This window comes from Prorops nasuta, unplaced genomic scaffold (assembly GCF_024137725.1).
Source record: "Prorops nasuta isolate Cenicafe-Biocafe unplaced genomic scaffold, Cenicafe_Pnas_1.2 PNAS00004, whole genome shotgun sequence".
NCBI classification, from domain to species: Eukaryota; Metazoa; Arthropoda; class Insecta; order Hymenoptera; family Bethylidae; genus Prorops; species Prorops nasuta.
Window position 1 is genome coordinate 5,485,463 of NW_027116801.1, and position 22,303 is coordinate 5,507,765.

At 37.0% G+C, this 22,303-nt stretch overlaps 5 protein-coding genes and 1 long non-coding RNA gene across 11 annotated transcripts in view; 2 read left to right on the top strand and 4 right to left on the bottom strand.

The window, feature by feature from the left end:
• Positions 1–121: 121 nt before the first annotated feature.
• Positions 122–6,392, bottom strand: LOC136772965 (transmembrane protein 205). Of its 2 annotated transcripts, XM_066726250.1 has the most exons (5): positions 6,056–6,392; positions 5,648–5,946; positions 1,081–1,274; positions 814–977; positions 122–732 (listed from the first exon to the last, which is right to left on the bottom strand). In XM_066726250.1, exons 2-5 carry the CDS (start codon positions 5,911–5,913, stop codon positions 445–447), a joined length of 912 nt encoding a protein of 303 aa, XP_066582347.1. In that variant the 5' UTR covers positions 5,914–5,946; positions 6,056–6,392; the 3' UTR covers positions 122–444. The 2 variants fall into 2 exon arrangements, with proteins under 2 accessions (XP_066582347.1, XP_066582346.1); XM_066726249.1 differs by having other exon boundaries at positions 5,648–6,392.
• Positions 4,190–5,640, top strand: LOC136772968 (uncharacterized). Its single transcript, XR_010822535.1, has 3 exons — positions 4,190–4,928; positions 5,077–5,157; positions 5,261–5,640. It is a non-coding gene; the product is annotated as an uncharacterized lncRNA (long non-coding RNA).
• A 2,724-nt stretch (positions 6,393–9,116) lies between the features above and the next one.
• Positions 9,117–14,496, bottom strand: Cand1 (Cullin-associated and neddylation-dissociated 1). The gene is made up of 14 exons (XM_066725108.1): positions 14,236–14,496; positions 13,744–13,913; positions 13,404–13,617; positions 13,054–13,346; positions 12,824–12,986; positions 11,969–12,746; positions 11,614–11,897; positions 11,239–11,539; positions 10,880–11,168; positions 10,603–10,801; positions 10,081–10,527; positions 9,758–10,001; positions 9,533–9,679; positions 9,117–9,453 (listed from the first exon to the last, which is right to left on the bottom strand). The coding sequence occupies exons 1-14, from the start codon at positions 14,275–14,277 to the stop codon at positions 9,320–9,322; spliced, it is 3,705 nt and encodes a 1,234-aa protein (XP_066581205.1). The 5' UTR covers positions 14,278–14,496; the 3' UTR covers positions 9,117–9,319.
• A 484-nt stretch (positions 14,497–14,980) lies between these two features.
• LOC136772797 (PCNA-associated factor-like) lies at positions 14,981–15,918 on the bottom strand. 2 transcript variants are annotated; one of them, XM_066725932.1, is made up of 5 exons: positions 15,828–15,918; positions 15,684–15,739; positions 15,540–15,608; positions 15,348–15,475; positions 14,981–15,274 (listed from the first exon to the last, which is right to left on the bottom strand). In XM_066725932.1, exons 2-5 carry the CDS (start codon positions 15,718–15,720, stop codon positions 15,212–15,214), a joined length of 297 nt encoding a protein of 98 aa, XP_066582029.1. In that variant the 5' UTR covers positions 15,721–15,739; positions 15,828–15,918; the 3' UTR covers positions 14,981–15,211. The 2 variants fall into 2 exon arrangements, with proteins under 2 accessions (XP_066582029.1, XP_066582028.1); XM_066725931.1 differs by having other exon boundaries at positions 15,684–15,912.
• Positions 15,919–16,175: 257 nt separating this feature from the next.
• Positions 16,176–17,985, top strand: LOC136773133 (pyrimidodiazepine synthase-like). The gene is made up of 5 exons (XM_066726563.1): positions 16,176–16,335; positions 16,437–16,542; positions 16,633–16,876; positions 16,945–17,160; positions 17,225–17,985. Exons 1-5 carry the CDS (start codon positions 16,308–16,310, stop codon positions 17,354–17,356), a joined length of 726 nt encoding a protein of 241 aa, XP_066582660.1. The 5' UTR covers positions 16,176–16,307; the 3' UTR covers positions 17,357–17,985.
• Positions 17,986–19,023: 1,038 nt separating this feature from the next.
• Positions 19,024–22,303, bottom strand: part of Ets65A (DNA-binding protein D-ETS-3) — a 28,939-nt gene continuing 25,659 nt past the window's right edge. For 3 of the 4 annotated variants that reach the window (XM_066726561.1, XM_066726562.1, XM_066726560.1), the window contains exon 6: positions 19,024–21,791. In XM_066726561.1, coding sequence (XP_066582658.1) covers positions 21,455–21,791 — 337 coding nt within the window. In that variant the 3' untranslated portion in view covers positions 19,024–21,454. The remainder of the gene's footprint in view (positions 21,792–22,303) is intronic. The other variant, XR_010822565.1, reaches the window with a different exon arrangement.

The window sequence follows — 22,303 nt, forward strand, 5'->3', positions numbered from 1 at the left end:
ATCTCATTGGTAAAAGAAACAGATAGTTTTAAAAAAAAGCATAATTATTATATATATTTTTCAGCGAAATTTCTGTACAAAAAATTTGCCAATGATAAAGTGCAATTATTTACAATAATGATACTTGAATAAATGAATTAATACGCATCGTACTGGGCGAGCGATGCCAGTTTGTTTAATATCACTTAAAGGATTTACGCCTTACATAGGATATCGCTAAATAAAAATAAATACTAGGTTGTACTCTGATACAGAGCGAAAGTTCAATTAATTCCTAATTTTGCGAGTGATGCAAAAGTTGTGCGACAAAAAACTAAAGGAAAAAATGACGCACGTTTTTTTCAGGCACAATAATCGTAAGATAAAAAAGAAAAGATAACATTGGCAAGAGAAACATTACTTTAAAGCTATTCAAGAGTCTTCTTCAATTCTTCTACGCGTTGATTAAAGGACGCACAATTTACTAGCGAGATAATGAAGATGAAGAACGGTACACGCCATGGTAAGCATGTTTCCCATGGCGATACAAACGTGAACGCGTCGAAAGGCTACGTGAATTTTCAAATAGTGAGGACAGTGCTTTAGAGGTCCAGGATTATGGCGTCCAATTTCGTTCCCTACACCAGCCGCTCTCTCAAGATTATTCTTCTGCACAATCAGCTTCAACAAAGGCGGTGTTAGATAAAGACGAATCAACAGCTCCAAGAAAAAGGCTCCTGACATGCCTCCGACCTAGAAAAAAAGTATATGAGAAAATTAAATAAAAACAGCTGATCGATAAATCAACCGTTCAAAGCGAATCACGCGCCTAACCTGAATCGCTATTTCTGAGTCCCAGGTGTATGCTGGATGATGCTTGATGAAGATGAGGAGAGTGATCAGGCTGAGACACGCATTGATTGTGAAGTATCTTGGAAATAGGACTCTCTGGACCTCGCCAAACGTGTGTCGTGGTAAAGCAAAATATAGCGAGAGACCTACGAGAGGTAAAAAAAGATTTACAAAATGAAAAAATCGCTTAATTGTATTTCTTTTTTTGAGAATAGATGAGGGGCGGGGGGTTATTGATCGTTCATATACCTGAGACGAAAGTCATCCAGATTTGGGCACCGAAGTGCATCACGAAGGACGCAAGATAGATGAAGGAAGTTGTCCTTGAATGCGGATGACCGGCCATGTGGACTTTGTTAGTCGTTGGCATTAAAGCAGATGTAACGCAAAGAACAGCTGCTATCATTATCACGTGCGCTGGTTGTGCCGTGTAAAACAAAATTCTGTAACAAAACAATAAGCCGATAATGTACCATCAAATTATCGCAAAAACTCTTTTATAATTTTTTTCCATTCTCAAAATTTTCCTCTGAAAATCTTACGAAGTGCAAGAAATCTTTATGTCGTAATTGAACGCAAACAGAGAACGCACCTGTGAGCACGAATGTTCTACGTAAGCAAATCACCCGCCTGTTTGCATAAGAATTATCAAAAGAGAAAACTCGGGTGAGATAACGTAAGAATCACCTATTAATATAATCTTCTAAAAATAGTGGACGAAATTAGGTTTCACGGTGAAATCGTCCATTTAAATTTTTATCATCTGATATAATATGAAAGAGAACGCGAGGGGAGGGGGAGAGATTGTATACGTTTGGTCATGGTCGTTTCTTAGGATTCCAGACTGAGAGTGGAAATATATTTTCTATCGTCGTCGGGTTTAGATTTGAGTTACGAGAAAATTTGGCAAAGGTTTGAGAGTTTTTGCCGTGAAAAAGGATCTCAGGTAAGAATGGAATGAATGAGTGTAATAGAGTGCAGGTTGGTGCAGCTAGGTCTGTAGGCTCTCGACGAGTGAAGAGTAGTGAACGTGCGAGATGGCACGCAGCACGTCGTCGCTTAGATCGCCCAAGAACAGAATACCGACAGACAGAGCAATCGCATTCCAGCTTGTAGCATCGATCAACTCTGCAAAGTGTGTGTGCATACCTGCCATCGCGTTTCTACGTGCGTTTCTCAACGCTAAACTCCTTTGGTCAGTCCCCATAACCTCTCCTAACCCCCGCTGACACTCGCCGCGTCCCCTTCTCTTTCCCAATGACCGGCTAAAAGAAGAACTTTCGTTCCTCGAGCAATTACTCGACCAAAATTCTACAAGTCCTTTAAACCTGACAAGGTTAGCATTTTTTAAAATGATAGACCCTTTCGACTCGTTTACTGCAACGTCGATAAGCCCGCCATAAATTCCAGCAGCGCGTCAACTGTGTTTTCAACGTACAGTCATCAAATCTCAAAAGTCCGGCTGATATCAGAAATACATTTCCAAGCGATAACCTACATCGGATACACGGCGAATTAGCGAACAATGACCCTTGTAGAATCTATTCTTTTTTTATAAATTATGACCAAGTCTCGACTGGACTTGAGCAACGCGTGCAAAGTCTCTATCTCGTCTAGCAGATTTTTCTTTAGAAAATGCGATGATACAATACGGAATTCGGTAAGTATTATAAATTTAGTGAAAGGGTTTGTTTTATTGAGCGTGACCTCTCGACCGGCTGGTTTATCTGTGGAATTCAGTACAAGTAAATGCTCCTGGAGGGGGTTAATCGACTACCATACGAATGAGAGTCATGAGAGACATATCTGTCTGTGCCAATCTTCCAGTTAACCTCAGTTATTCGGAGAAAGTAACATCTAGTCTGACGAGCTACCAGGAAACAAATAACAACCAACATTCCTTGGACTTCCTATGAAAAACCTTTTTAGGTATCCACTGTTTCGTATTCGTATACCATTATTGAGAACGTGATAAACTTCGCGTTACGCTGTTTTTCAAGTGCTCGAAAGATATCCAGGAGACGTTTAACATATCCACACGAAGCGTTTGCTAGCTTTATCCTATCAATCTTACCAAGATACAAATGAAACTCAACTTACTCATTTCAATCAATTTCTTTTTCGCGGTAATGACTAAATTTTTCCTCAGAACGATTTCTATCGGGATCAACAAGATTAAGAAAGCGTGAAAATGTTACAAATTGTGGATTTTGAAGCCACTCGAGTTACGTTGGTAATTCTTATCGGCTTATCAGAGTAATTAAATGATATTTAGTGAGATAAAATACATATACATACATGTACATATATATATATATATATAGAAGAATCTTAATAAAACTTATGGAGGTCCTCGGCAAAGTCAAAGGTACAATTGCCGAAGAACGCGAATCGAGATGGTGAATTGATAAGATATTTAATTTCGCAGGCAGCGCTGGGTCGTAAATCAAATTTCGGGACTGGCGCCCCGTCAAAAACTGTGAAGCACCTCGGGGCAAAAATTACTCGCGCGTGTGGCACGCATGCAAATTAACTTGGAAATGCTCCGTGGAGCAGGGGTTAGTATATAAAGTAAAAAGTAATTTAGCGGGGATTATTCACGTCAGTTGAGTCCGGTGAAAACAATTTGAAAGGACAAATACAGAAATCAAATGTGCTTAGAGGTTTTAGAATACAAGATAAATGCCACATCAAAAATCTGTCAGAAATATAATTCAATATTTCAAATTGGACGAAATTGCAGAGAATCACCTTGGGCCAAGCCTGTTGACCCAAATACTGAAATCATAAACAATAAAATTGAATACGAAAATTGTCTGCACTTAAGTTTAGTCGTGCAGTTAAGTAATATATAGAGATGCTATACCCGACGTCCACGTAATAAATTGAAACGACACGTAAGAATCGCTATATCCATTTATGTTTGAATATTCTGATCGTGCCACTTGTAAGTCATTTTTCTTATTAAAAAACCCGAGTCAAGTAAAAAGAAGCAGAGTATACTCGAGATCTTGTTAGGGGAGTCAGTTAATTTAAAGTAGGTTAAAAAGAGATATTTCTGGAAAATTGTAACACGTGGCGTTAGTATCTAAATTAAGAAACACCATAACATGGGATTCTTGATGATTTCTCCGTGAAAAATGCTATATATGTGCATATTGAATTTCGTATTTCCCTCAAGCTTTCTTTTACGCTCAGCTTGTTCGTCCCAATGCAGCGTATAGCCAACGGGCAGACATAATTAAAAGTCGGCATTGTCAAATAATTTGACCATGACGTGACCGTAATCACGGCGAAACCCCAGTCATGATCGAGTTCGTGTTGCTAATGGCATGCGGATCGTTCTTAACAGTTTTTTAATCGTCTGTCGACTGATTCAACGACTACCTCCTCCTCCTCCTCCTCCTCAGTACTGCCGGGACTGTGTGCCGCAGTGTGCCGGGAGTGAAGTCGAATTAGAAATCGCTACGACTTCGAGCACTAGAATTGATTATCTAATCTGACGCCCTGACCTAACCTAACAGGCACGTGAGGTGAGAGATACTGATGTAAATTTACGTCGCTAGGTCGCAATCTAGATGTCTATAGTCGCAATAGCTGAGCAGAAAGAGGTCAAGGTATATGAGAACATTTCGGTACTCCGAAAGGAAAGCTATCAGAAGCGAAAAACTTGCTCTCGTGCGATTTACGAGCATGCTCGAAGGTGATAAAACTCATCGGTGACCTGCGTGTGGTATAGCGCTTGTTGTCCTGAAAACTCCGTGGGCGTAACCTGAGAACCATAAATCTTTCAACGCACCACGGTTCTTTAGCCAAACATACGCAGCATCACAGATGTATTTTTATCATACAAAGAAACTTCCCGATCATTCTTTACGGTTTCGTAAAAGTTATCGCACTCGAAGAGGATTCAAAGGACGATGCGAGGAGCAGGAAGAAATTTTGAGATCGCTTTCTACAGTGAAATTTTTCTGATGCAACACTACCATAACCTTAGCAATCGTTCCCGATAAACTTATCGGTAATGAAGATCGTATATCTATATAGATGAGAGATAGGATACCGATTGATCGATAACCTCTAATTCTTGATACAAGGTTTGCCTATTGCCATTTAATGCGGACAATTATCTAGTAATTATAAGCTAATTTCTACTGATAACAAAGCCCTAGTAGACTAAGGAAAGCTGTATAAAATAATTCAAGAGCAAAAACCAAACGATCGCGTAACACGAAAACGTTTCAGGTGAAATTTGCATATGAAATAGATACCGGTGTGTTGCAGTAACATGAATAGGAGGCAATAAACCGTTGCAATGTGCGAAAGGTATTTATCAGAGACACAACTGTGGGTCGTTGTTCGCTACTCATCGGAGGTCGTTAACTAATATCATTCTACCCATTACAATATTATTCCTTTCTTTTTACAGATTGTCTATCACACATCTTTTACGAGCCTTTATACCCGTTTAACTGGTTTGTCCATTGATGCGAATGTCGTCGCCACATTGCTGTTGAGTAGTTCAGTACCAGCCAGGCCCCCCATAATTTTAAGAACAATCTTTAATTCTGTCAATATGTTATGTAACTTTGTCAAAGATATCTCCCTCTCTCTCGCCAAACAATTCTACGTCAGAGAGATTTTACGTCACGAGTCACGCGTAAACGGGATTCGATATACAAAGTTGTCTCGGGTGACGAAGAAATCAGCCGGTTCGATGACGAAAAGTGGAAGGCTTGTCAGCTGACCTTTTTCTCACTTCTCTATATATACATATATATTTAATAAACATAAATGTTTGCGAAAAAGGACTTACTTGAAGAATTTTGTCTGTTGCACGGACTCGTAGTATTTTTGTAGGGCAGACAAAAGGACGCTGTATTTTACGGTGCTGATAGATAAAAGATCGTTGGCCAAATCAGGCATACTATATATCGAGTCCATTTTCCTGCGTTCCTCGACCTCCTCGAGTTCCCTGCTGATCATCTCATCGTGCAACTTGATGTACTTCTCTTTCACGCGGACCAGCTTGCTATCCGGTACGAGGGAATCTCCCTGATTAGCCAATGTACGCACGCACATCCTGGATTCTTCTGGTGTCTTCTCGCACACAAACTTCGTTGGCCGATCAAAAAAACTGATTATTTATATCGATACTGGTTTTTTCTGATTTTTTTTTAATCGTGATTCTAATTTTAGTTTTTTTTTGTTCAACGACAGTAACCTTTGCCTGGGAGTTTCGATCGTATGGAAATACTGGGGGATCAGCTAAACCGGAAATTCTTCTCGACCGGAGCTCTATCACGGTTTTCCACGGCTTTTCACGGTTTTTTCCTCTTCGAGCGGAGTTCCCCTTCAACAGAGACAAATAACCGTACAAGGTAGTGATTGGTTTTTGCAAGAGCCGGATGTGACGTTGTAAAAGTTCATTTTTCAAGAACGGGAGCGACGTAGTCCTTCTCTACGGCTGGGAATTCGTGAAAATCTGATTAGCTTGGAAGGTGAAAGGCCGATTGTGAATTTACGATTCGTACTGAACGAACGTTAAACACGAAGTGCTGCGAGTCGGGGGCCGCGTTGGACTTTTATAGCGGCACCTCCAGCGTTAGCCAGTCGTTTGTCCCCTGAGCCGTTGCAAGGAGGATCCAATCCACGTCTACACCTCTCGAAAAGTTCGCTGATCCTTTACCCACACCCCATCCAAAAGGTTTCTGCTTCACCCAAATCCAACTCCTTGCCAAAAAATCTATCTCACTTTTTCTTTATTTTCATTATCCTTTTTTCCATTACTTTTAATCCTTTCGGTTATATAGCTTATATATTTCTTTCAAGATTTTAGCTATCTTCATTTTATAATTCTGACCTATAGGGCTATATATCAATATCAAGAATTTTTTCAGCGCGATAAAAAGATTAATTCGACAGCTCATTCTTGCTTCTAGACTAACCCGTCGCGGGACTTTTTAGCCCCGGAGTTTCCTGGAAGAGGTATCTGCTTTCCGGCTAATTGCTGAATTTATTTCTGTATCCCTCGCGTTCCTTATTTTTTTTCCTTACCCCGAGGAATCGAAGTGAACCAAATCTGCGATCTTCGATCTCCGACTCCCTTTGTATTCCAAAATAAATTCTTCCTCTGCTATTCGACGCGTTTCTTTCTTCCCAGTTCCTTCCCTTTTTAATGACTTTTTTTGTTATTTAAGGGATTTCCTGTTTGCAGGAGAAACTGCATCACTGTTGAGTGCAAAATTCTCGGCACGTTCGATTCACCGGCTTGTTATGCTCACTTTGCATTCAAACTTCAAGCGACCAGACGTCATACCGTACGAAATTTCATCCACTTCTGGGAAAAAACCCCATGCGAGATCTTATGGAAAAATTTTGAGCGTAGTTGACATTCTCTCGCTTAATTCCAGGGCACTAAAATAGGCCATACAAAAAAGATGAAAACGAGTTTTGCCTCGATTCGCTGGAGATAAAATTTAACCATTTCCATTGAATACGAGAAAAACGATATTTCGCTGGTAGTCCTGCGACTTGTGCAAATAAAATTATGAACGATGAGCTATTCGTAGTTGAACATTACTATTTGATTATTTTACTCGCGGCGTAAAATTAACGCGCACAATTCCCACCGACAAGCGATATATTAAATTATCTCGCCACCAAATCAAACAAGAGGGGTCTTCTTAAATCATCGTGTTAAATATATGATAAATCAAATTATGTAATTCTCATGTGGGATATCGTTTCACTATCTAAAATTATTAGGGGAATATCCAGAAATATCCAGTTTTTTCAATTTTTCCTCCTTTAGATCCTCAATTTCCTGAAGTTATTGAAATTTGATCCAACTGCGGTATCGCGGAGGTCATTATACTCAATCGTCGCGGAGATAACGTTAATTAATTTTGGCGAGACAATTACATTGCACACTTCGATTCATTTTTATTATAATAATTAAGCAGTTTGAATGTTTCTAGATTGCAGCCATCATCGGCTTTTCAACGTCATTGGATCCTACCAAAACTTGTACAAGGAGGATAAACGCAATTCGCTTTAATCGATGGTCAAATTTTGTCTGCCAAGAAAAACAAAAACTTCTCAGAGTATTTATTAGCGAAATAGGGATGGAAATAGAGCATTGGCCTAATATTCCAAGTACAGATCCACCCACGCCGTAAAACTGATTGACGTTACTGAGAAATGCAAATGGAATGTGCAATTTGGATGGAAATTGCTACGATTAACGTGAGGCTAGCTTAAAAGAATTTAAGCAACGCACGAGAACGAACCTTTATCAACTGTCAATCAACTAGGATAAAAATAGCCAAATTGTCTTTGAGGAAGTCCAAAGTCTTTAACTGGATATTACATTTGAGGTCTACAACCTTCTACTGCCTCTCTAGTTTCACTTAAAAATTTTTTGGATGCTACACAGCGTTGACCCCTTTTACTTCCTTCATCTTCACTTTCTTCAGCATTTCGCACTCTGACTGGCAAGAATTTATAGTTCCAGCAATAATTGTTTCGTAAAAGCGCGCAATATTTGTACATTTTTACCAAAGTCTAAATAAACACGATACGTGCAATCTTTGCAAATCTACGGAAGATTGCTTTCTTTTTTTATCGTTCAAACAGAGTACTGTATTGAATTAATTAATTATCAGTATCATAAATACGTGAAAATTTCGGAAAAATTAAGTGAACCAACACTTTTATCCACATACATATAATAATTCATTTTTAACCTTTCAAGGGGATGGTTGAGATATCGACAAGCTGTCAGGTTGGCATCCTCGTAAGTTTTCATTAAATTTATAGTTACATTTCGCAAATAGAAAGAGGTCAATTTTGATGAAAAATTGCCTGGCCTTACAGGGTTGATATAGAAAAAAATTATGGCAAGCAAGTTTTGGCGAAATATGAGAAGTTAGAATGGATTATAATTATAGTTAGAGGAAAAGTTTATTCGGCAGCGTCTAAGCCCAAAGCCGGAACTGAATGTTTCCCATCTAAGCATTCCCGACAGATTTATTAGTTTTAATGACATTAAAGTCAACGTACTGGCTTCTACGCAGTGTCATAATAAAATCAACGCAGAGGCTATCGACCGCATTGCCAAACTTTAATTCACGTCCATTTATTTTTAGTCCTTACAGACGTAATCACTCATACACGATAAAAAAAAAACATTTCATCATTTTGGTGAAATTTTCCATCGCGGAAAATTCGCCAAAATCCCTTCGCACTTGGTTCAATTGAAATAAAACAATGATACGTAAAATTCTTACTGCTTTTAAATTTATTTTAGAGTTTATACATGGTGCGCTACATGAAATCACATTTAGTTTTGAAAACTACATTTTGTTTCTTAATTCCAGAATAATGATGAAAAAGTAGCATTCACAAATAAACTAATTAATAATATGACCACGTGTACTTAACTAACAGTAAATTAGAGGATATAAAAAGTAAACTCGAGAAACTTTTAACTCTGATCCATTATATTTGCTTCGCTCATGCTATTACCGGAACAGTCCTTTTGAATTATTTCGAAAAGAGGTCGAAGCTCTGGTGTCGTTTTTACTTGGGATACGAATTCGGATAATGACGGATTTTTGTCTGAAGAAAAAAGAACATGATATTATTGACAAAATCTTTGGTGTTAATTGATTCGTTTATTGTTGAAAGATTAACATACCCGCATCAGGTATTGTTAGCAAGGCAGCGACAGCTCTTAATGCGGAGCGTTTAAGCTCATCTTGCTTTTCGTATTCCTGTTTTACCGCGTTTGCCTTTACTTTCATTGTACACGTGCTCTTTAGAGGTTCCACTAATCGTTCGAGTCCTATAAAACCATTTCACGATTAGATCGATGAATCATATCAATTTATTATTTAAAAAAAATCAATAACCGATTCCTTACTTTGTAAAACAGCGTTAGGGCAAAGTTGTGCGAGTCGCGCTGTCATCAGATACGTTAGCATTTTAATATCATAATGATCTCTAAGACCATTCTCTACGTGATTTAAAAATTCAAATACGTCCAGACGATCGAGGCAAGAGTCCAGAAGAGTGTACATACATTCGAATGCTGCTTTTCTGAGATCTAGTCCATCGTCGACAGTATGCTTAAATGGACCCATTTCCACTTCTCTTATTAATTCTTTCTGTTAAAGGACAAGTAAAATGGAAAATAGTTATTACGCTACGTAGAGTATGACAAATGATAACATATTCCCTTCGTACCTTTATTTTAGTTTCAGCATAAATATGTGGTAGCACTGTGTCTAATAGATCACGTATGAGCATTGGCTTGTTATGGGCTGCTGAATTAAATGCAACAAGTGCTACTCTTCTCACATTCAAATCAGGATCTTCCAAAGCTACCAGAAAATTACCCATGCATTGCTTCAGTAAGGGATCGATTGGCTGTGGCTGATCGGAAATTGTAAATTTAATAGCTGTGACTGTAGTAGTTCTCATTAATGCAGAAGTAGATTTTAATGATTCTTGAAGTTTTGGTAAAAGTGTGTTAGGGTCGATCAAACTTAGCTTTCCCAAGCACTCAGCTACAACGTTTCTCGTTCCTTCCTCCGTGCATTCGCAGTGCCTGTATAAAAGCATCCAAATTGAAGGCACGAATTGTTGTAAATGTGTTACACCCGATGGACTACTGGACTGACAAGTGATAATCTATTGAATAATAAATTATTATTAATATATTGCCAATCACTGCATTGGTTTCTTGTATAAATAATCAGGACTAGCCTCTTTCAGAGAGTGCAAAAGAAGATATTGACGTTTCGGTTGAGTTTCTATATTTTTTAATATAAAAGGCAAATACTCGGGAAGGTTTCCAACCGCTAAATTCCCTAATGTGTAACTGGCTGCTGATTTTACTTCTTCCGAATGAGACGCAAAAGAATTTAAAATGATGAACTTCAAAGAACCGATCTCACTAAGATCTCTGAAATAAAATAAAGCAAAGCACTTATATTATTATTATTTAAAACAAATAAAACATTGTCATTAATTTGTAACTTACACGTGTCTACCTATCTCTCCAATGACTAATAATGCAAAAATGTGTTGTGCATCACTTTGTGGATTTTGTACATCGCTTAGAAATTGGCCGACTACAGCTTTAGCTTCACCTGGTCGAGATATTGTTAAAGCTGCTGCGCACTTAGCAAGAGAATGGTAGGCTTGCTTATGGAGCACAGATTGGCTTACTGGCATTATAAGCATTGATAGAAGTGCTCGATAACCTAATCCTGGAATTTCAGCTTCCACCAAAGCTTGAAAAAATTCCAGCATCGAAACCAAAGCAACACCTACATACAAATTTTTATATTTTCTTTTAAAAATGAATAAAATGAAGAATTAAGAGCCAAATAATCCTACCTTGTAAAAGAGGAGATTTCACAAGTACCAGAATTTCTGGAAGAATATTATCCGACACTCTAGTTAGTGCAACTGGATGCAATTTTGCAATAGTAGTGAGAAGATTAAGGGTCAATTGCGCTATGTGCAGGTCAGTCTCGTACAATAAAGCTGGAAGTTCTGTAGTCACCTTATCCAATAAATCTGCATGTAAAACAGCACTATAATTGCGCACAAGCGTATCCAATAAAGGTAGAGAGCATAATTTTAAAGCTCGTTGATTTTTTCTTAGAAATGATCCGAGAATAGGAATCGCTTCTCCCTAATAAATAAAAATGAGCACGTTATTGCTTGAAAAAAGAAAAAATTCTATTATTACGATTTCGCCAAAAGTACCATTATTGGTTCGAGATCGACTCTTAGCGGAGAGGCGGCTATGATTGTTAAAGCTTTAACAGTGGTAAGTCGTGTAATTTCATTACGCAATCTGTCTAAGAAAATTGGAAGGCAGACTTCTAATTCATCCTTCAAGACATCGCCAAAGTGTGCAAGAATTTGTCCCATGCAGGATATCGCCCGTTCTTTTACCTCCTGATCGATATCTGCCGTCTTCAACCTCGTCAATGTGCAATAATAAATTTTGCTGTATAATGAAGTGAAATCCCATTCACAAGGTTTATCTAAAAGAAATAGAACAAATCGTATATTTCTGAAGTGAAAAAATTATTATTTTAGGATGTTTAATTCTAACCGTGTGGTCGAATAACCTGGACCAGCTGTTGAAGAACGAGTAAAGCTTCTGCGGTAATTTTATAAAATGGATCTCCAACAGCAGCAATAATCGGGGGTGCTAGAACTGACATGTGAGGATAAAAAGCTTCTGGCTGATGCGTCACCAGAAGAATATGGACGAAAGCTAAAGTGTCAATTTTCATATTCGACGAAGAGTTCTTATCTCGCAGAGAGTATTGTATACCAGGGATCAATGCTGGTATATGATTCGTTAGTGCACCAGGTAACACAAGTACCAGTTCTTTCAATAACGAAAAGCAATCTTGTCTAGTCTTGATGCTTTTTTCTTTCATCTGACGGTGCACAGCTTTAACTATCAACGGTACTTGTTGTTGCAGTAAAGAAATTGGACCTTCCTCATCCTCCATTGAGTCCGGATCGAGAGATATGCCGGTAGCTGGTCTAGTTTGCCTCAGCAAAGCAATATAAGCATGGAAAATGTCAGATTTTACGTTTTCCTCTCTCTCTTTAAACCTAGAAATTAATGCCGGGGACACATCTTTGTACAATTCAGCAAGGAGTTCTCTCCTGGTTGAAACTACAGCCTCTAGGCATTTGGCTGCGGCCCTTCGAACTTTCCAGCTCATATCGTCATCATCCGAATACGCATCTTCTCCATCTTCATCTCCATATTCTTCAGTCTCCATCAGCCCATCTCCATCCTCTGATTCATTAGCATCGTCGTCGTAATTATAATTTGGATCATATGTGATGTAAACCAAACATATTTTAATTATCTAAAAAAATCCAGAAACAGAAAAAATAAACGTCTCATAATAACAGAATATAAATGATTAAATGAATTCATATTTACTTTAGATATGTGAGGTGTAATCTCTTTAGGACATCTGTAAACAAAAGACTCAAATGCTTGCAAGCAATATTCTCTTAATTCATCATCATTCTCATCACTGTATTGCACAATTAATGGCATAACTCTTTCTATTTGCTCTCCAAATCTGTGACCAGCCTGACGACTATATAAAAATTTAACATTACTTGTATTCTATTACATGTGAAACATTATAGTAGAATTTCACTTACCAAATGGAGGCAATACATTGTATGTAAGTTCTTATAACACTTTTACAAGTTTGAGTAGACAGACCTTCCAAAAGATGGTCAATAAGCTTATTATACAAATAGCTGTTGCTGGATGTTAACAAATGGCTCAAAGCAACAATAGTACGTTTCCTAACTGCCTGTCTTGGAGAGGATAGTTGAGGAAGCAAAGTATTTAAAATAATAGAGTGAAACGTGACCAAAACACCTCCAAATCTAGACAATAAATCAGCAACAATATCCAGAGCTTCTAATTGAACAGAGACATCTTTTTCCTAATAAAAAAAAAATATTTAAAAATGACATATAAGATTCTTGATTTTAAATTTTACCTTTTCAATAGCACTGCATAGCCGACCTGTGATACGTTTGCAAACATTAGCAACGAGAACACTAGATCCTAAAGGAAGTTCAGAAATCACAGTCTTAAGGCCTATACTTGAAATATCCCTAAGCTGTTCTTTAAAGGATACCATGTTTGTACATAGTGCATCCACAATAGTTTCTACTTGATATTCTTTGACCTTATTGACCAAAGGTCCCAAACTGAAATTAAATGGAATTTCGTAGATTTAAAACTTCACATAAAAAGTGATTTAATTTTAATGACAAAGATTAATATATATAATGAAAAAATGAATGATGTAATCTTTTATTCTTTCAATACTTTACCATTTTACAGCAAGATTTTGTACTTCCCCATTCTTATCTTCTAATAATTTGAGAAGCATTTTAACAACTTTACGTTCGGAATCATCATCCAATTTTATACTGTCTTTTTGTAGCTCGCTCATTAAATCATTAGTTGCCATAAACCTGAAGTCCTTATCATTAGACGTCATCTACAAACAAAATAAAAGTTACAAATGAATTACAAAGCTGTAAAATAAATGCCCAATTCTTACTCCTAATAAAGAATATGTAAAATTGCAGTGACTCATGAGACACTACCTTTCACATAATAGGTTTAAAATGAAAATTCATAAGAAAATGCTAAAAATGATGAAATAAAATAACAGAGAAGAAAAATGAATTTGTAGCATTAGCTGATTGTAAGGTTATGTAGAGGTGAGAAGTGATTGCCCTCTAAAAAAAAACATTTATTTCCTAGTTTTAAAAAAATGACGGAATAAGAATGTCAGGATAATGTTGCGCTATATTTACCTTTTCTAGCAAATTCGCTATTTGATACGAGACACTAGCCATGATTGAAAAATTCTTACACAGCCGGTATGAAAGTTAAAGTATCGTTATTTCGAAAAAATGCGAAATAAAAAATAAAACTTAGTTATAAGTTTCCGCACATTCGTACCAAGCTGTAAGCTTCTCTGAATTAAATTCCTTATGAAATATCTTTCATTTAAGTTCCACTGTCGGCAGCATCTCTTAGACACAGAACTACTTAGATTTACTCGATTTTGACTGATTTTGACGGCACTGCGCGTTCGTAAACTCACCCATTAATACGACAAATCAAATAAAAATAAAAAATGGCGAGAAATCCAAATTAGCTGGCTAGAATTTGACACTATTTACAAATTCTAGATTAATGATTGATTCGAACTCAGTGCTTTGCTCAAATGGTTCTCCTTAAAAAAGTTATGCTTCTCTCAATAAGTATTTGTGAATCTACACTAACTCATTTAATGTCACTAAAATCCTAAATAGTCCAAACTGTCCAGTCCATGCTGTCCAGTGTCCATGTCCAGTCTGTCCAGTAGAATTATAGATAAAAATCTTCCATCTACAAGTTGCGTGACGCATATCGTATCCAATTTATGTTTGGTAATTCTGAAGTCGTTTATCATTTGCTAAAAAGTATTAAAATCAAATTTATAATTTGCTATTTAATTACAATATATTTATTTTATAAATAAACTCAACAATCTTATTTATCAAATCTTTTTACTTTCGCACATCAAAATATAAAATTTTTCATTTCTAATTATCAAGAGTAGTTTACGATCTTATTGTACATCCTTTACACTCTTATCATTAAGAAACAAAGGAACTTAAAATTAACTTGGCAATAAATAATATTAAAAACAGGTAGAAGGAATTAAAAATCTTCTGCCCAAACAGTATCAGAATAATGAAAACATATATATATATATACACTCATGAAGGTTGAATAAATATTTCAATCTGAAATTTCTGTGTCAGAATGTTCAGGTTCATTAACGATTCTATTTTGTCCTACTTCCTGAAAAGAATAAAAATCATTAAAAATTTAATCATGTGAATCTTACATTCTAACAGGTATATTTATAATTTACTTTTGACGATGACGGTTGATTCTCTGAACCATTAGCATTAGGAGTTTGATTAAGAAAATTTGTTATTGGTTTTTGCCATTCTGGTGTATCCCTTGGATGATAAGGATTTCCGCCAGAATAATTTTTTCCTACAATGTGTAAAATTCATTAGACATGTTATGATATAAACATACAAAAAATTTTTAAAATTACCTTTACTGCCACCAGATCTTTTAGATGGTGTCGTAGCGGCTATTTTTCTTGGAGCTTTGCTCCCTACAGCTGTAATATTAAAATTATTAAATACTGTAATAATCTAAAAGATGTTTTGTTAACACACGCACACAAAGTACATACCTTTCACCGCTACTCGATCTGCCTTTGTTCGAACCATTTCTCTCTGATAAAGATAACTGTCAGTGGTTAAAATTAAAATATAACGTTTTAATAAAACAATGATTATGACAAAATTGACAAGTGGTTTTATTTATACTGGCTTACTATCTTTTTCAGATCTAAGCTGAGGTAATAAACTATCAAATGCCATTAAACGTACTTCAACCAAATTCAAAAGTTTCGAGCAGCAGTGATTACCAGTGATACCAACTCACAGAAACGAACTATACTTTTTTCTAATCAAATAAAAATTAAAAGAGTGGGGAAATCGAGAATAAGGAAGAGCAGCGCCGTTTTCCTTAATTGGCGAACTTACGCACTTTTTTTTTATCGGTACAATTTCTTGTCGATAATTTAGATTTCTATCTGACTGACAAAAAAGGAAATTTTTTCCGGCATAAAGGAGGGAGGGGGGGGGGGGGTGAGAGGATATTGTAAATTGTAATGTAACGAACGATTCTGTTCCCGTTGCCGCTGAGTGCCGGTCGTAGCTCGATCAAATGCCAAGTGCTCAAAGTGTCAAGCCAATTAAAAACAACTGAGTTTCTGCGAGCTCCTAAAATTCTTTTAAAACGCTGTTGTAAAATGTCAACCACAAAACATCTTTCTGCTGGTAAGTAAAAAAAGAAAATCGAAATTCTGAGTAAAATCATTCCATATTAAAATGAGACACACAAACATATATATATTAATGAAAAAAATGTCACTGGATAGGATCCGTTGCCCCGGCCTTAGTTCCGGGAAGATTACGGTTATACAGCATGAGATTTTGTCCTTATGCACAGAGGGTTCATCTCGTCCTTGATGCCAAGCAAATTCCGTAAGTTTGTATCTTTTATAAATTTTTTGAATAAACACATGTTTGTAAGCAATCAATTTTTTGTGTATATGATACAAACTTTTATTTAAGATATGATGTCATCTATATAAATTTGAGCAACAAGCCTGAATGGCTACTGGAAAAAAACCCCCTTGGGAAAGTTCCCTGTCTAGAGTTTTCTAATGGAGAAACTTTATTTGAAAGTATCATACTAGCAGATTATTTGGATGAAGCATATCCACAGAACAAGTTGCATCCAAATGATCCTCTTGCCAAAGCCAAGGATAAATTACTGTTGGATAGATTCAATGCTGTCATTTCAGCAATGTATAAAGTAAAAAATATTTTTACAATTTTCTCCCTTTATTAATAGCACATAATTTTAATTAAAGAAATTTTTAGTTATATCAAGAGCCATCTCGTGATTTGTTTGAAGAAGCTCTAATGGGTCTTGAAACCTTTGATAGAGAGCTATCAAGACGGGCAACGCCTTTCTTTGGTGGCAGTAGACCAGGAATGCTCGATTACATGATATGGCCATGGTGTGAAAGAGCAGATATTATTCGTATCTTGCGTGGGGACCAATATGTCATTCCTAGAGAACGTTTTATTCGATTGGTAAATAAAAATTGTTGAAAGTGAAATGCCTAAATTACTAATTAATTTAAAACAATGTTTACAGATGGAATGGAGAAATGCAATGAAGGAAAATCCAGCAGTGCGAGTTAGTTATTTAGAACCAGAAATGCATGCTAAACACCTGCAGAGCAGACTTGCTGGTACTCCGCAGTATGACTTTCTTTGCAATTCATAAAAAACCTAAGTTATTTTATTTTACTATACGCATTTGCAATTACTTAAGAAAGTTATATTTTGCAATTTTATGATACAGTGAATCAGTTTTGAGTGTTAGTTTATATGTTAAACATATAACTAATAATAAAAAAATGATATAATATAATATTTTTGTACACGCATTAGACTAACTTTGATAGCACAAGCTGAAAGATTTCAGTTCTAAAAAATATATATCAAGTTTATTGTTTTTATAAAAATACAACATTATGCAAATTAAATGTTAAAGTACATATGGCTTAATACAGTTTTATAAATAATCAATTATCATGTATTGTAAAATATAGAATATAATCCAAAGATTAGGAAGCTTATAAATACCAGGCCACCAGCTGTCATGATTAGCAAAGTGTTATCTTTTTCAAGATTTTTTAATTTAGTATTATTGTTTTCAAGGATCTCTTTCAACTCCTTTAATTCCTGTTCCAAATATTCACAATTTTCAGGTGTAATTGTTTCATTCATCTTCAGTTTCTTTTCCACCCAGTCTATTCTGCGCGAACAATCTTTAACTATATTAGCGTACTGAATCTAAAAATTTTGTATCATTACTAAAAAATAAAGACTATTTTGTGTTTAATCTTTTAACCTACTTACCTTACTTTGTTCTTTGTGTGACATTTTTATTAAGTAATACTGTACTTTAATTGAACGTAAAACAATACTTAATTGTTGAAGCTTGCTCAAAGAAATAAAATAATGATCACGAGTGTCACCTATAAATAGCCACTTGTGTTGTTGTGTTACTACAAAAATGTAAGGAATGAATAAAAAAATGTTTAGCTTTTGGCGACATCTCTTAAAGTCTCTGGAGCAACAAGGAGCCGATGTAGCTGATATAAGCAAGCTTACCAACAATCGAAATAACTTACCGGTACTTACCAACTTGACAATTACTTAGCTTTATTTAGGCAAAAATATCTTTTATTGAAGCAAAAAAATTAAACTACTTGTCAAATTCATTTTTAAAATTTTTTACTTGATACATCTTAGAATGTTTGGACCGGAAGAACAAATATGTGACAAGTATGATGGAAGTATGAGTATAGTTTTTCTTGTAAGGCAAATACAACACAAAAGTAAAGTAGTGTGTTGTGTTAGGTGCAAAACTGGTGGAAAGGGTTGAGAGATAAAAGGAAGTTGAGATGAAAGGTGGGGGTGCTGGCACTTGGCAGGAGGAACGACGGAATAGTGGAAGAGGGGAATGAGGAGGAGCATCACGGGCGTTGATTGGTAGCAGAATCGATTAGCCGAGCCCAGCTAAACCTCCGGCACTACGGCAGGTTCGGTGATGCCACGAATTTCCCGAATGGGGGTTTCCCGTTGGGGCGGGTCCGGACCCGGGGAATACCTCGGTCTTCTCCATGGCAACCCGACCAATTCGCCAACCGCCGACAGCCAAGGCATGACCTACCGTGAGTTCCTTCGCTCATTTTTCCCATCTCATTTTCCTTTTTCTCTTTCATCCCGTTTCTTTTTTCAACCTTTTCTTTCCTTCCTCTCTCACTTTCTGCACTACACTTTTACGCAAGAACTACGTCTCTTCGCTTCTTACGCATATACAGGGAAATGCTTCAATGTGTATGTACATACGTGGAACAACGGAACTAACAACTAAGAACCACATTGATTTTGCCAACGACTGATACAACTCCGTCGGCTCGTTTAATTAGAACATGGCGACTTTAATACAAGCGCACGACAACAAGAACAACAACAGCGCTCCCCCTCTTTCTCACACATTTTTTCTCCTCTCACTCAATCTCTCGTTCTCCCTTTCTCTCTGCTACACGCATACAATGTATTATTTTCGGCCCCTCTCACCCTCACCTTCCGTCTGCTCGATTCTCTCAAGATAGACGCAAAGTTTTTTTTTGCCATTCGAAGGGATCGCTTATCTACCTAACCTAACGCGGTCTACACTAGTGTCAAACATCCCTCCCTTTCAACCATCATTTCATCAAATTTCTCATCATCGACGTTGTCGCACCGTCCTTATTATTACCATTATTATTATCCACTCAGAAATTCCCCACGCATACATCGGACACACACTTATGATTTACACATGCACGCACTCATTCAAGGTTTTTCAGCTTTGGTTCGCCGTCTCATTCTCGCTAACTAAGCTAAATTTTCTACACGCCTACGTTACACATGAAAACACCCTATCTACATGAGTGTCCTCCGACTTGCCGTCCAACCGGACCGGAAACTATCTGCCGGATAATCGTCATTTCCGGCTCTAAATTTGATTTTGCCTCGCAGTTCGACGGCTCCCCGGAGGACCGTGCTCTAATCGTTAAAGTAACTCTAGGTATGCTTACGTTTACGAGTGGTATGGTACAGTATTACGACCGAAGGAGCTTCTTCCTTGACAGAGGTACAGCTTTTCTCAGAGTAAGTGGCTAATATGCGATGATTTTTCCGAAAGATCAGAATGTTCTAATCGGTTCGATTAGTTTCAGCGACTTACCCGTTCTCGGTGCAGATAGAGCCACTGTAGATTCTTTAGATTACTGTGTAGTCTCAAAATGGAGTCGAAGCAAAAAACAAGTTTCACCTCATCGTAGAACATAAGTTTAAGATGATAAGATAACAGATATAAAGCAAAGAACCATCCACTGACCTACAGTTTAACCTTATCCACACCAGCATTATATGAGAAATAAGTTAAAAGACTGTATAATACACGCGTTGACTTTAATTTCAATCGGGAGTGGTTACATTAGCATATGAATTTATAAAATATCTTGTCAATTTTCCTCATGATTTGACACTTTTTGAGCCAAAAGGGATTATTAACGTTTTTTAACGCGAACAATACATCACATTTACGTTGATCCAAAGTTCCAAGTGTAACGTCGTTTTTATTAAACTGGATCGTATCCAAACCCGAATCAATTTCGTCAATCTTTCGACGTTACCGCCGGAGAACGTCGGTCCGTTACAAAGACAAAACGTTTTCGTAAACAGGATAATTCTTCGGTTCAATCTGCAACGATCTCCATGAAAAAAGCTAAGAAAGTAAGCTCTTCGTTAAAGAGAGCTTAAAAGAAATAATTGCCGAACTTAATAGATGTTAAAGCGAGAGATTTTTAGGCTTACAAGTATTTAAAAATAATCAACCGAATGGAATAACATAACCTCTAAGAAAAAGTGTCTCGTTTGCTGATTCGAAGACTCACCCTGCACTTATGCATCCTTTTCGATGCGCTATCATTTATGTACAACGTTCTTACAATTATTCGAGTGCATCTATGAACGACAGTTCGTGGAATCCATCGTCGGTAGACCCGTTTGACTCACACGGGACAGAAAATAATTGGTCGCTGCTTATGGTCAATTGGTTGGGTACTGCATCTTTAATGTATGGCACTATCTAGGAGTATGGTGTACTCCTACAAAAACAATAGTACCACAAGATTCGAGTGTCCGTGCCTTCACGTGTGGATTTTATTGATTCATACTCACTGTCCGCGATTAATCAAAGTGAAACTGGAATTACCTTACAAGACTAGATTCGAATACAAAGTAGATATAACTTTAAAGTGCCCGATCTTGATATGTTCATTTGTAAAATGGATACGGAATTTGGTCGACAGTGAATATTAGCAATTTTCTTCGTTGGTAAATGGCACTTTATACAAATTTGTGCGAGTATCCAAAATCTATCTTAAAAAACGAGCAATCAATATCAATAAACGTGATAGTGATTATACCGTTGGTGCCGAGCTCGATGGGCTATTTATTATGAGAAAAAAAACTTTATCAAAACACGAAAAATAAGAAGAAAGAGATATGAAAAATAATGATCAGATTTGAAAGAACAAACAATACACTGAATCGCAGACCTTAGAAAGTCTATAACCTGAAAATGGAAGAAAGGCCCTCGGTGAGCTGGCAACGGCTTCCACGTGATTTCGTAGGCTGAATGGCCAATGGAGGTGGATCTCAAAGTTACTCGTCCGGGAGACGAGATAGGGTTCGCGGCAACCGGAAGTCAACGGGGAGTCTAACGCGGAGCGCCGAGGGCGCCCCAGTGCTCGGCGGAGGGTCATGCGTAGTGCGGATACGTGCCAAGGTGTGGCGGCACGTGCCCAGAGGCTGTGTGGTGTCCCGCGTAAAGATTCGCACCGGGACTGGTGGACCAATAACTGGACGCAGACTGGAAAAGGCCGCCTGGAACGGAAACTGACACCGATGCTGCCGGCGGTGGCATCAAATTCAACTTGGCGTGCCCGTATCCAGACATAAACAGTTCGCTTTGATACTTGTAAGCTGCTGGATCTGCTGTTGCTGGCTGTGTTGCTGCTGCCAAGCCCTGGAAGTCGAACTTATACGCGTACCTCTTCCCGTGGACCTTCGTCATAATATTTTTGTCGTAATAGTACCTATAACAGATAAAACTTTATCTTGAGAAACTAAAATTAGCTTTATACGCTGAGAAAATTCCATGATTTAAACAAAAAAAATGTTACGCTACAAATTATTGTGTTTCACATGAATGGGCTTCCATTTGGAAAATACATAAAATTGTACAAAGTCAATACAGCAAAGCTGCCTATTTTTGTGTCTATAGATTAGCATGTTCATTTTTAGAACCGCAAATAATACCAGAGTGTATATATATATTTATTACTCGAAATTCGGACATAGCTTATTTATATAAAAATGACAAGAAACCTTTTTTGTATAAAATGATAAAAGAAAAAACAAAAAAAAAATTAGTTTGATCAAATTTGCACAAAAGTTTCATTCTGCAAACTATTGATCCTTTTTCATATGCACCTCCACGAGGTGAATATGCAAAAAAATCGAATGGCAATTTTTTTTATATACAATGCGAGGCTTTTGCCTAGCTTAAACCTGGCACTTTGTGCTCATCAATTTTACAACCTATCCA